This window comes from Gordionus sp. m RMFG-2023, chromosome 2 (genome assembly GCF_954871325.1).
Source record: "Gordionus sp. m RMFG-2023 chromosome 2, tfGorSpeb1-WG-v2, whole genome shotgun sequence".
NCBI classification, from domain to species: Eukaryota; Metazoa; Nematomorpha; class Gordioida; order Chordodea; family Parachordodidae; genus Gordionus; species Gordionus sp. m RMFG-2023.
Window position 1 is genome coordinate 46,981,446 of NC_088776.1, and position 15,042 is coordinate 46,996,487.

Genomic DNA, 15,042 nt, shown 5'->3' on the forward strand with positions numbered 1-15,042 from the left:
TTTCTTAAATAAAGATTATAAAAGCTGTCCAAACATTTTGAAAATTTTTTTCAATAATGAATGGCAGAGGTATATATAGGATTGATTTCACATGTAGGAAATCTACTACATGCTGTTAATGTGCAATTGCAATCAGAAGAATCTAAAGTTTCACAAAATTATGCTGCAGATGTGTTTGACAATAAATTTTATGGCGCCGTTGATAAAACTATATTAAAATGTTCAAATATTTTAAAAATACCGATAGAAATTGATGTTTTGTTTGAGGATATTGTAATGCTCTCTAGTTTTGATTTACAATGTAAAAAATATATTTATTTTATGCAAATGTATAAATAAGATTTTATAAAATATAAAAAAAATTTGGAAAATTAAATAGTTATAATGCTAATTATATTTTATTTGAAATAATGGAACTAAACGTTTACCGTCGTTATTGAGATATTTATAAAATTCCTGGCATGACATATAATAAATTTATTTAACCATTAGCTCGGCCTCTAATGTTGTTAAAGCAATCCGATTTCTCTCCTTTTTCCAGGCAGTCCTCATCAGGCTAAAAATGCGTTCGGATGAGGCATTAGAATGAGGTAAGGAAAAGACATACTCGCATATTTTTTCCAAGCATGGGGATTTATTGTTATTACGAAAAAATTCAACCCATTTCTCCTCTACTTTTAGACCATCTAACTTTAAGTATTCTGGCTAATCATAAAAAATAGAGAGAATTACAATCTCCTCAAACAAGACATCAATGTTTTTCAGTATTTTTAATATATTTATTAAATTACAAAAACCATCAATTGAGGGTTTCTGTTCCAAGGTCATAATATTTATCCATTTGTAAATAGAGTTATTAAAATCAAATTTTAATTGTAAATATTCTAAAATTGTCTTAATAAAAATATCTACTTCATTTAAAAATGTATTATTTAGAGTATTATTTGAACATTTTAATATAATATTTTTAGCAATAGCGCCATAAAATTTATTATCAATTTTTAACTGTAGAGATGAACAGAGCTGTAGCATGATTTTATTAATAAAGAATATTCTCAACTGAATATTAACGGCATGAAGTAGATTTTTTACATGTGAAACTAATCCCAAATATACTTATGCCATTTCATAATCCAAAAAATTTGGGTTTGTAAAATTTTAAAATTCTATCGATGGCAGGTATTAATGATAACCACCTGATAGGTGCATGTTGTAATTGTGGTAACATGCAAATTTACGAACTTAATTATAATGTTTAATTTTAATTTTTGATTATTTTAATTTTTTTTAATTTAGTTGATTATATTTTTAACTTATTATTTAATAAAGATTTAGTATCATTTTAGTTCTAACTTTTCTGATTTGACGAATATTATAGAAAAATATATATAATCGAGGATATTAGTCTGATTTAGTATCATTTTAGTTCTAACGAGGATATTAGTCTGATTTAGTATCATTTTATTCTAACCTTTCTTATTTGACCGATGATATTTTGATTATTAATAATTTACAGACGATATTTTGATTATTATTTTGGATTTGATCGAAGTTGAATAAGAGTAAAATTTCATAGATATTCAGTCTCTCCCACTAGCCTCAGCAATATAAATATCAATCCCATATTGGTACAGTGCATATCGCAACAACTCACACCATTCCAAGTCAGACCACTCTACCAACTTTTTTAGTTGATGAACTAAATCGTTAAAACATTTCATCACAATTATTTTGACATCCACAGATAGTACATTAATTGCCTTCTTGCAAGAATCATGTTATATATGGCATATACAGCCAATTGGTATTAATTCAATGCCTCAATTAGGTAAACACACTTTGGTTTTTGCCAAAATTTACAGAGGCATTATCAGCGCAGATCATGCAATTCATTGACAACCCTGAATCAGCTATATTTACATTATGTGGTTAGCTACATCGTTAGATTTTTCACTATCCGAGTAAAATTTTTTTAACAGTTTTATTGAAATGTTCCTGGGAAATGTTTTAATATTTCCCTTATTAGATGCATTGTTAGAATTGCATATGGATGCCCATCTTTCAAATCGTCTATAATTGACCTCTAGGATTCAGGTACTAAAACCAAGTAAGGTTTGCACTTATATTGGAGTCATTAAATTTCATAGGAAAAAGATTCTACCAACATTGTGATGATATAGCTCTGTGAATGTTGAACTACATGATAGGTTTATACGATTTCCGCAGCTGTAGTTGAATCTATATTATTTATTATTTTTGGAGAATATTTTTGTATTGCAATCGATGTTGATATACGATATACGATATACTCTACTCCCCTGTATTGATTTATATGATTGAAATGATGTTGATTTATTATTGGATAAAAATAAAACAGGATAAAAAGAAATTTTCAAATTAGACATGTTTTTCGAAATATTTAAAATTTATTTTAAAAATATAAAAATAAACAATTACTGTCTCTCAAAATTATTATTTATATATTAAAAACGTTAAAATACTTTTTTTTTAAATTGCGGGAGAAATTAAAAAATTGCGGTAGATCTTTGCGAGAGATTTTCAATTACGGTAGTTTTGCAGAAAAGAGATGTCTGCGTGTAAACTAAAAAATTGCGGGAGTCTCCCGCTGATGGCTGATGGGGGGAGACATGGCAACCCTGGTCCACAGTAAAGGGGAATAGATGTGTTCTTACGAGGTAGAGACTGGATTAGGAATCATGAGAGAGCATGCCGAGCAGTTAAGACGTGAAATGGGAATAAATTAAGGGTTCATAAAGAGAAACTAAAATGGTGGCGCTGACATATAATCCTGATATGATAGAGGTAACCTATATAAATGATCATAACTGATTGAACTTAATCTACAATGGCCGAAATTCCATCATAAAGTGGATCAACAACCAGCCTGGACTTGACTAAGCGACCACAGAATTTATACTGAATAAATTTTATCAATGAATTGGTGAAAATGGCCGATGGTTTCCAATTATGTAATTTGTTCAAATGATAAGTGTTAATAATTTTGTAAGTGTGATATTATTGGAACATTGAAAATAATATATATTAAATTTTATTTATTTAGGATAAATCGATCAATGGATACTCAATATGGATAGTAATCATTTAAGATTTACAAAAAGGAATTTAAACTTAGAATTGACCATCCTTTCACCCTTAAAGTAATTAGATTATGCTAAAGTTATCGGGCATAGGCTTTTGATTTTCCCAACTCTTTTTTTCTTAGCCTATGGACGTTTAAATAGCAGATTTTGGACTGTTGTGCATGCAAGTACGTATGGCTTACCCACAAACGTATGAAGGGCTCTTCATTTTTTCCCTTTCCCTTAAATTAAATATCCAGTTTGATGGATATGACGAAAACTTAGCGTAGCTCTGTTGCTTGCCAAAGTTTGATGGCTTAACGCTGAAATCACGTATCACGTAAATTTATATTATGAACAACGAATCTTGCTACTCTCTAAACGCCTACGTCATCCGACCAAACGTTTGATCGAGGAATTATAACTTTAAGATCATTAAAGTGGACCAAAAGACCTCCAATAAAATTTGTGGGTAACCATTTAGTAGTCCATCCACCCCCTTAGCAAAAATGCTATCTATACTTAAGCAAGCTTTAAACTCTGCTCGGGTATCTTTTACCGAACTCTTGGAAATGTTCCCGGATAAGACTTACCGGAGTCACCTGATTACATTGGAAAGATTGCACTACCCCCCCCCCCCCCTCCCTCCCCCAATAACGAAAATTGATAATTAGCCGACTTATATAGTTTTTATTTAATATGACCCTCAATAATGACTTCTTTAATAATTATTTTAAAAAATAGTCATTTTATGCTGTCTATAACCTGATCTTAGTATTAAATTAAACATTCAACCACTAATAATATTAATAAAATTAGGAATTTTTATGTCATTACGCAAACTCTATTTTACAAAAAAATATAGTGCGCTATCGCTACCGCTATTATTTCAAAAAAGTAACATGCTATTAGCTACCTTTAAAAAAAGGTAGCTATCTGTGCAAAATAATGACTAATAATTTCATACAAACTCAATAGGTTACTTTTAATATTTTTTTCTGCTTTTAGAGTTCATATTCATTACAAAATAACCACAAAATACAATAACAAACTAACTAATCCCTCCTATAGAAATCTCTATAAAAAATAAACAGACAATACTTATTATGGTTACTTATTTCTTTATCCTTGTCTATATTGGAACTAATTAATCACAACTTTAATTACTTCTATCTTCTATCCATGTTCAATCTTTAAAGAGGTTCCTTCAACCCTCTATAATTAAATGGACCCTGACAGTAGGGTATTACTTCCAGACAACGTATACTAATTCACTGCACTGGATACGCTTTCCAAAGGGTGATTGTGTATATACTTCATTGTGGGTTTCCGTGAAAGATATATATCTATAGGAGTAATGCAAAGATATGGAAATCGGAGAAGTTCAAACTGTAAAACAAAAGAAATTTATGCCCAACTCGATGTCATTATATCTAATAAGGATATATTCTGAGATAAAATCAATATCTTATGAAAATTTTCAACCTAATCATAATGAAATTGAATTATTCGAAATATATACATATTTATCGTAATTAACTTATTCTCTATTTGAAGATAAATATTTTTCAATTTTATAGTTAAAAACCTAAACAAAATTCGCGCCTGTTCGGTTTGGTCTCATTCACTCTTTAAAAATCGGATCCAAGCAGAGCCGAATAGAGTAGAAATACTACATTTTAATTTATTTTTATGATTTCACTGAGTATTATTTTTTTTACTTTACAGGAGAGAAGAAAATCAAAATTAGAGGCAAGATTAAGTAGAAAGTTGGCATTAAGAACCATAAGAAAATATTTATTTCTCCTTGACCATAAATAAACTTCCAATTATAAGCTAAGCTATGAGAAAACATTGCAATATTGATGTCTATACAAAGAAAACATGATATAAATATAAAGTACAAGTTAATAGATATCATTGGTTTTTAAATTCTATAATTGAGTTACTTGAAGAATTAAAGTTAATAATTTAGACAGCATTAAATAAACTAATCTTGTTAATATTGATGAATTTAAGTTAATAAGCACTCATTTTAATAATGAAAAATTTTATTTTTGGGGTATATAGGTTTTAGCCAATTTCATAAATCGTGTGCAGGTTAGTGCTAAAAATATCATATTTATACATAAAAAAAATATTTATTACGTTAGGAAAGACTTATCGGGTTCCAGATTTGTCATGAAATTTAGAAGATCCGTCGTCCTTTCCAAAAATATAAAACCGAACTTTTCCTGATCACTATTAGAATCAAGGCCAATACTTTTTGTTATAAGGTTCAAGGGAGGGGTTGGCATGGAAGTTTCTAATGATCAATGTCCTTGTATATTAATGGCAAATAATGAAACAATATTAAAGAACATTTTAAAAACCAGAAGCTCAAAGCATCTGAAGAGTTTAGTTGTATACATCGAGCCCAACTTAACTCAAATAATTCATTGTTAGAGTCAGGTAAAGATTAGTTTTTATTAAAAAACCGTTAAAATTAACAATACTAGAGCAAAGAAAGCTGTTAATTATGCAAAATTAGAAGGAAAAAAGATTATGCTCAAATGGATGTGATACTTCATTGAAAGGATATAAATTGTGAGAAAAAATGTAGGGTTAATATCAGATGGTTTAACTTGTTTGACATGGAGAGAATAAGGTCTAGGGGAAGAGTATAATTTGTGGTCAATGAATTAAGGGTCTTCTGAAAAAACGTGGAAAATAAGACTAGTGAGTGTTTTTTAATAAATAAAATACTGGTTAGCAATAACATGATTATTTATTAATAATTATATTATCATTCCTTGGGTAAAAATACAATAAATATATATTTTAAAAAATAATATTATTTACATTTTCCGTTTTTTTTAAAAAAAGATAAACATTTTCACAAAATTTATAGAAGAATACTGGTTACAATTATATTCATTTGATTATTAGTTGTCAAAGTATTGTTCTGTAGCTCTAATTAGTATTGATGAGTTTGACTTTTTCGTTTAACAGCTTCTTTACAAGTTTGTATTTTTCGATAGTCGATGTTTATGCGATGATTGAATTGAAATGTCTTGTTTATAAAGAATTAAATTATATGAGCTAAAACTAACACAAGAAAGCTATGTATGATTAGAATTTTGTTTGATGGAAAAGGATAACTTTGGTCTTATAGATTTACCCTTATTTAATATTAATTTTTGTTCTTGTTTCTCCTTCTTTTTTAGTGCTTCTTCTAATTTAAGTTTATCCTCTAGTATAACCCGTTTCTCTTCAATTATCATAAGCCTTTCTTCAGCCTATAAGAATAAACAAATAAAATAAATATATAAGCCTTATATGTAATATAAACAATAATTTTGTTGATTTCAACTTATGATGTATACCCAGGGTTGCATCTCCCCACATGTGGGAAACTCCAGAAATTTGTAATCAATATATAGAGATCTCCCTACTTAAAATGGAAATCTCCCACAATTTAAAAATTTCTAACACAATAAAATTTTCAGCATTTTAATGTTTTTAATTTATAAATAATAATTCTGAAAAATTGGAAAATAATGATCATTTGTCTTTGTATAAATAAATAAATTTTATATAAATAAAGATGTTATTTAATAAAATTTTGTCTTGTTTATCGATCAAAGTATTTACTTTTATATAATAATTAAAATAACTCTACTCTACCACAAAGAAGTAGAAATTAAAACTTGAAAACGAAGAATAAAATATTATATAACGATGCTGACAAGATGATAAAGTAAAAATTATAAAAATAAATGTGGAGGACAAAATGATATTTTCATTAATTCAGCTGAAGTCTAGCACTTTGCAGGGCAAAAAAAATTCTCTTCCAAATTTCTCCCATAATTTAAAAATTTTGAGCTGGCAACCCTGTGTATACCTCTAATCTTTAAAATTAGTTAGCTAAAGATGTTTTTTACATGCAAAACTACTTATTTAAATCATATTAAAATTCTAAAGAGTGTGAATAATATATTTGATATATAAGTAGAAATTTGTTCTGAGGTTTTTCCCAATGTATAAAGCAGTCATCAGTCAGGTGATCCATATAGCTGTATAAAATATAAAATAAATGAAAGCTTTTAGAATTAATAGAAGATATTGTAGTTATATTATATATTATTTGTATTAAAAGTAAAGTTTTAATTTTAAAGTACAGCACAATTTTGTCATATTATAAATTTAATTTATTTGAACATAATATTTTCCAAGTAAAGGTTTAAGATTAATGAGTATAAAGAATATATATAATTTTGTTAATAAGATATAATATTACAAATAGAATAAAATAAATTTTTTCAGCTTACATTAATGTAAACAAGTGAACATTCTGATAACTAACGTATATTCATTTATATAATCAAGCCCTATCTCTAATCTCATATAGGCCAAGTTAAATGAATATTTATTATGATTTCTTTATAAGTGATATAAAATGAATAAAATGTATAAATTAAATTATTTATAAATGCCAGTAAAACAACATCCCCTTTATACACATATTTACCAAACTTAAAAGCAAAGACATTACAATAAATTTAAATAAAGTAAATAGTTAAAAATTTATATATATTTATAAAATATTTTTGAAATGAAGCAAAAGTTGCCCCAAAATTATTTAGTGTTCAAGGCAAAAATCAATTATCTTTGAAAATTCATAAAAACAACTAAATATTAATATATATATTTCATGGGTTTTTTGAGTCCTAATTTTATACATTTCTAAACTGAGACAAAAAAAAGCAATAAAGGCTTCAAGGATAATGGAATTTTTATATTAATTATAAAAATGTATAAACAAAGAAATGTTTGATCTTAAAATAAAATTTTTAGATTACAAAATAATGTTCTCTAAATTTAATAAAACTAGAAAAATGATTTATACAAAATAATATTTGTCATTATATTTCAAGACAAATAAAATAAGAAATATAAATGATTTACTTGGATCTACATCATCACCATCAATGTTTGCCATAGACTGAACCAGCTGTCATAGCTCCAAGCTGACAAATCATATGGGATCATTTGGATTAGAATTACCAAAATAATCCTTTCCATTATAGATATTTCCCCATATCTATGATGTTAAGGCTACAAAATTTCACAAAACTGCTATTATAGTTTACTAAAATATATATTTTTTAAAAAATACACATAGATCATATATCTAATACGATATTAATGAGCTTAAAATTAAATTACCAATTGCCTATGTAACTCCTCAATTTTTTTCTGATATTCTTTTATAGAAGTTTCCAATTCCTCCCGCTTTTTGTGATTTTCCTCCTAATATAACATAATTTGGAAATTAAAATAACCATTATATAGTTTTAAATTTAGTATTTAAAAAAAATTAACCTCTTTTTTCCTCCATTCCTCTCTTTCAATTCTTTGTTTTGACTCAAATTCTTTGTATATGTCATCTTGCAATCGTTTTTTAATAAATTCAATTCTTTTATTAATTTCAAGCTGTAAGTCAGTTTCTTTTTTTTCTATTTCCATATTAAGTCGTTTTTGCACTTCAGATTCAACCTTTTTATTTGTCTCATCATCCATCAGTCTTGATTCTACATCTTTTTGCCGTCTATTTAATAAAAAAAAATGAAAAGTAATTCAAGCTCAAATAAATTACAATCAAATGTGCATATTTTGGATGATATAACTTAAATAAAAGATTAAAAATTTATCTTAAAGTAAATAAATTTGGTTAAATTTAAAAAAATCATGTTAACATATTGTGTACGAGTTGGGCAGTACCGCGAATACTTGTATCTAAGATACAAGATCCTTTTGTATCTTGTACTCAGTATCTTATTGACATTTTTAATAAGATACTAGTATCTGTATCTAAGATCCTTTATTTTGAAAAGAATCTTGTATCTTTTTCATTTTCTTTAAAATATACAGATACAGATTCTTTTTAATATTCATTTTAAAACATTTACATTTACATATCACACAAGGTAACTTTATTTTCTTTGTGAAATCTTGTATTATTTTCTTTATTTTTTCCTGCTATATTTTAAATATAATGATAACCAAAATTAGTTGGAAATTTTACAGATCACAAAGATAGATAGATTAAAAATAGCAACACCAAAACTAAATAAGTAAAGGTTATATTTTATATTTAATATTTTTTAATTTGTAGACTGTTTAACATTTATAGTAGTGAAGATGAAATTATGGAGATAGGTTCTCCTGAGTCAAATCTTAATCTTGAAATTCTAGATGGAAAATTTTATATAGTAATTCATGTGAAAAAGGACAGGGTGCAAGCCGAATGTCAAAAATACACAAGTAAAAAAGTTATTGAACATACTCCTCACAAACCTTGTTAAACATATTAAAGTATAATATACATTTTTATTTTATAATTATTAACATAATAATACCTATAATACTTAAGTCCTTCTTAGATAATTGTTATTAAAATTTTTTATATAAGATAGTTGATTATCAAATTAAAATCATTTTGGATATATTTTTTTTAGGGGTATACCGATACTAGTTTTTAGAGATTGATCCAATCCGATATTCCGGATATTAAATTGATATTGGCCGATTACCCGATATCATATCTAATTTTGTATTCTGTAAAGATAACAATGGTTTTAAATATTTAAAATAATATTTAACATTAATATAGGGAAGATTTCTTATATTTCCGATTTATCAGAGGTCAGCTTGCGGCGATAGTAACTGTCAATATCACCAGCTTCACTAAAAACAGAATCTGTAGTGATTATCGCACACTTTTATAAACAGAATGCGCAAAAAAATAACAATATGATAGAATGTTTATTAATTAATTATTATTACTAAAAAAATATACATAAAAATGGATTTCGATTTTATTTATAAAAATAAATAATTTTAGATATAACTATTTTTTTTCATTTTATAACATTTTATTTTTGTTAAAGAAGCCATTTTTATATCGGATCAAATTTTATAATATTGACCTATAACCAATATTTTAAAATGGGTGAAATATCGGCCCAATCCGATCCGAGAAAAAATATCGGCACATCCCTAATGTATTTTATATTTAATTATTTTAGCAAGTTCTTATTAAAGGAAATATTTAAGCGACAATTGATATATAATATTAGATAATTTTAAAAGGCTCTTAATAAAATAATTTTAATAAGGTAGAATTTAACTTTATTAGTTACTTTTATTTATTTATGATATAAATAAAATTACATTTCAGTATTTTTTACAAAATTTAATTAATTTAAAATGCATTAAAGAAAATTGCTATGTAATTAACAATTAAATAATATAATGTTGTACATTATTTTCATATTTTTTATATATAATTTAATAATTTTGCAAGAAATATATAAAAAAAATATGAAAAAAAATTTAAATGATATTTATATACTATATATGATATTACAAATGCAAGAATTAATAAGTCATATTAGAAAATAAATAAAAAATACATAAATATCACAAACAAGTAATGATAAATACTTATTAAAGATAATGAATAAAATAAAACTAGTATATATTTTTTAGAGATGCCATTTATCCATATACTCCGAATATAAGCTATATTTAAAACACAGAAAATAACCTGCAAATTCTAATAAATCATTTGATTTAATTTTTTTTCTTATTTGCACTTTTTTAACTCCCATTAAATATACTACTCTCACTTCCCTGTTTAAGCTATAAATGGGCAAAAATTAATATTATTAGTACCTGGTTATTATAATTAATTCAACAATAAATATTTTATTATTGCAAATATTCATTCTTATATGTGTATGCTATGTTCTTCACAAATAAATAATAAAAACTGTATTTTATAAACTATTCTAATTTAATTGGTAATGATAATTTAAAAGTATCTTGTATTTAAGATACTCTAATTTAGTAAAAGATACAAGTATCTTTTATCTTTTTGATATTTTGAAAAAGATACTAGTATCTGTATCTAAGATTCATTTTTTTAAAAAGAATCTGTATCTAGATTCTTTTTCTGGAGGACCTGCCCAACTCTGTGTACATTGTACATTATAGGAAATAACAGTGTAAAGGTGAGTGTATGATTAACTTACAATAATCTAAATTTTTCCATTTCAACCTTTCTTTCTTCCTCATCTATTTTTTTTAATTTTTTCAGTGAGTCATATAAACGTTTGTCAATATGACGACCTGGCGACTTGGACCCACCTGAGCTAGTATGTGAACCATTTCTTTTTCTATACAATACTTCATTTTTAGTATAAAAATAAATAATTAACCTATCTCTATGTTTAGATATCCTGTTTTCAGATTGTGGTGTAGTATATTTAGATGTCCTAACATTGATATCAAGTCTGTTACGTGATTTTGATCTACTTCTATGTCTACTCTTTTTTTTAGAAGATTTATTAGGACTTCCATTTCTGCTTCGAGATCTAGGCATGTTTTTTAGGAAATTTTTAGGTATAACTTTCGATACGAAATTAGTTCGCTGACAAAATAAAGAAAAACAAATGAATATATATTTTATCGATTTTTTTGTTGAGAATATGGCAATTTCATCAATTATTATATTTAATCGTGTATATATTGTGGTGAAATTTATTTTGTAAACTTTTTCAATCAAATCATATTCGTATTTAGTAATTTAATTTTTGATTTATTTGTAGAACTTATTTTAAAATATGTTAAAATATTGAAACAACAATCCAACGAGCAGGTAACGTCAAGGGGGGGGGGGGCAGAGTCCGTGGAGTGGACTGAAATTTCTTCGGCCTTGTGGATAAATTTTTCTAGCAACCTTATTTTAAATTTATCCCTGTACTCCCTCTTGTAGTAATACAACTACTAATTTATAAACAATACGACTACTAATTTATATTTCAATTTATTTCAAACATCAAATTTATATTAATTAATTTTCGAATATTCTATTCTATTTTTATATAAAATATCTATAAATAATATTTTATTAATTTATTACATTTCCTTCAAACATTTTAAAGTTAGATTTCTTCAATAAACCTCTTTGTAGGTTTACGGTTTCTTGATGAACAACGTAATGTGGTATTTGCATTTGTGTTTGTATTTGCTTCATTTACTGGCACAACCATTTCTGTAACTTCCAAAGAACTTTCATGATTTGGGATAACTAAACGATTTCTTAACTGATCTGCATGCTTCCATAATGTTTTCCCGGAAGATTCAACAATATAAGAATAAAGTCCTATTCTTTCTTTAATTACTCCCTCTCTCCAAACATTGGTATTTTCATTATTTGTGAGATTTTAAATTCTCTTTCCTTTGAATGTAAATCATGATGAAGGCTTTGTCTACCTTTACTATTTCGTGTTTGGCATTTGGTCGGATCCAATCCAGACTTGTTTTCAATTGCCTCCCAAACATAATTTTAGCAGGAGATTTTCCTGTGGAACAATGCTCTCCCAATCGGTAGGTTGTTAAAAAAAATTCCCTTCATATACTACAACTCTTTTTCTTTTTTTTACCATTATATTTCATTATGATTATAATTATAACTCAACCTTAAACACAACCTACCAACTCCAACATTCTTTAAGTCCACTACCTTTTATAACTTTTTTTCCTGTTCTATCACATCTCCATTCAACATCAAATACAACAATTATATTGCTCAATATTTCTTATACATCCCTTATTTTTTTCCACACCTGAAAACATACTCAAAAGGTATTTTTTCCCCCCCTTTCATAAACATTCTCAAAAATAATTTTTTTTTCCCCTTTCATATATATTCCTCAGTTTTTTAATTTTTTATTTTCTCTAACCATTACATTTATTAAAACAAATAATCAACCTCTATCAAAAACCAACTAACCCCAACAATCTTTATGCTCATTCCCCTTTTTATATTAATAAACCTTATCTTTACAAGATCATTATTCTCTGTAGATTATTTCTTCTTACTCTCTGTCACATCCCCATTCACTATACAATTATTTTGACACTTCTTCCCTCTTTCATAAGTTTTTTCACTCAATTCACAACCTCTCCTTATCCACATAATGGTACACTGTCCCGTATGCTCTAAAACCATAAAAATTACCAAACCCGGCCTCTTTACCAAACACTAAACTAATGGTATCGTTTGTTCTGAGTCCAAAAAGCGTCCTTCTCTTCCCTTCCTAAATCCCCTTTCCATTTTTTCTACTCACAGCCATTCTTCCACCTCATCCAATAACGCCTACATACCAACCATTAGTGTTGTTAAACGGCTCGTTTTGAGCCGATTTTTTAAAATGGCTAACTCAATACCTCATCCAGAAAAATATTACCCAAGCCTGAAGATTTTTCTCATAGAAGGAACAAATGTCTAGACATATATTTTCGAAATCTTGAGCCTAGGCAATATTTTTCTAGCTAAAATATTGAGTTAGCCGTTTTTAAAAATCGGTTCAAAACGAGCCGTTTAACAACACTACCAACCATATTAGACACATTTATTCTCCTCCAACCTTTCACTCATGGCGACATCATCAACTTCCTAAAATCCGACAAACCTCCCATTATCTCTAGAATTCCTAAAGGTTCGAGAGTACAAGTAGCCAAAGTCCTCTCCACCTGCCTTCAATCATTATTAAATATCTTCTCCTCTCTCGATCATTGGCTCAAACTTATCACATTTTCCTTGACGACTCTCCAACCTCCCAATCCAGAGATTCGGAAATCTTTAATCCAACAAATCAAAGACGCAACTATATATCCCCTCACCCTCACAACCACAATATCTTCTCATGAACCCCAAAAACTTTCCAGCCTACAATTAAAGGCAAAGTTAATTTCCAACAAAATTAACAACCTAAACATATAATCCGCTCTTCGATTATTACTAGCATCTAATGATTCATTTGCTACTAGAAACGAAGAAAGTTTCAACAAACTCAAATTAAAGCACCCCTCCGGAGTTGATTTCATACCTCCCCCTCCTCCCAATATTTTTCCTACTGATTTCACCCCCGCCGAGGTGCGTAAATCTATTCTATCCTTCCATCATGACTCTTCTCCCAGTTACGATTGGCTTCGTCCCATCTTCCTCCAGGATCATACATCCCCCCTCATAGTTAGCCAGGTCCCAATTTTACAAAATTTAACAACATTTTGTAATAAAATAGCACAGGGACTCGTTCCTGAGTCCATCAGACCACTCATATTTGGTGCTAAACTAATCTCACTCGAAAAACCCAATAAGGATATCCGCCCAATAACAATCGGGACCGTACTAATATCTAAGGACAACGCAGTCTTAATTTTAGCACCTGACAAACTAGGTATCGGCATCAAAGGTGGCTGCGAAATAGCCACACATGCTACTCGTATCCATCTCCAAACTAACCCAAGTAACGAAATCCTCGTTAAAATTTTTTCTCCATTCGCCGCTCTCACTTTCTTCCACAAATGTACCACTCATTCCCCACCTTTTCTCAATTATTTCATGCCATCCTATCTTCAATTCAAGAACTATTTACTTTCATCATCAGAAGGGATCCAACAAGGCGATCCTCTGGGTTCAATACATTTCTGCATTGGAATCAACGAAATGGTCAAAAACATTTCTTTCAACTGCAATCTTTTACTGCATACTTGGTACATTGACGACGGAATACTCTGCGGTCCCCCTAGTGAGGTTGCTAAGGCATTCGCCATCATCAAAACACGTTCCCATGCTATCGGACTCTCACTCAACGAACAAAAAACCGAGATCTGCATATTTCATTGCTCCATCCCATTCCCCCACAACTTCCATACAACCGAACTCTTATCCCTCAGTCATCTCAGCTCTCCAGTTGGTGGTCATCCATCAATCACTTCTTCACTAACGCATCTTCCAGCTTACTTCATTTCAAAAACATCTTTAAGTTTCTCCCTCCTCATCAAGCTTTTTTTCTCCTCAAAAACTTTTATTACAATCCTAAAATTC

General features: G+C 28.0%; 1 protein-coding gene across 2 annotated transcripts; it reads right to left on the minus strand.

Annotated features, from left to right (window-relative positions):
- Positions 1–5,923: 5,923 nt before the first annotated feature.
- On the minus strand, positions 5,924–11,581 carry LOC135923509 (arginine and glutamate-rich protein 1-A-like). 2 transcript variants are annotated; one of them, XM_065458304.1, is made up of 6 exons: positions 11,366–11,581; positions 11,180–11,323; positions 8,466–8,691; positions 8,310–8,393; positions 6,262–6,379; positions 5,925–6,153 (listed from the first exon to the last, which is right to left on the minus strand). In XM_065458304.1, exons 1-6 carry the CDS (start codon positions 11,527–11,529, stop codon positions 6,098–6,100), a joined length of 792 nt encoding a protein of 263 aa, XP_065314376.1. In that variant the 5' UTR covers positions 11,530–11,581; the 3' UTR covers positions 5,925–6,097. The 2 variants fall into 2 exon arrangements, with proteins under 2 accessions (XP_065314375.1, XP_065314376.1); XM_065458303.1 differs by having other exon boundaries at positions 5,924–6,379.
- Between the last annotated feature and the right edge of the window lie 3,461 nt (positions 11,582–15,042).

Coding starts and splice junctions, on each gene's coding strand:
- LOC135923509 (XM_065458303.1), bottom strand. CDS start 11,529: ATGCCTAGATCTCGAAGCAGAAATGGAAGTCCTAATAAATCTTCTAAA. Junction 11,324..11,365: donor ATATCTAAACATAGAGATAG/GTTAATTATTTA, acceptor AGTATTGTATAG/AAAAAGAAATGGTTCACATA. Junction 8,394..8,465: donor AGGAATGGAGGAAAAAAGAG/GTTAATTTTTTT, acceptor ATGTTATATTAG/GAGGAAAATCACAAAAAGCG.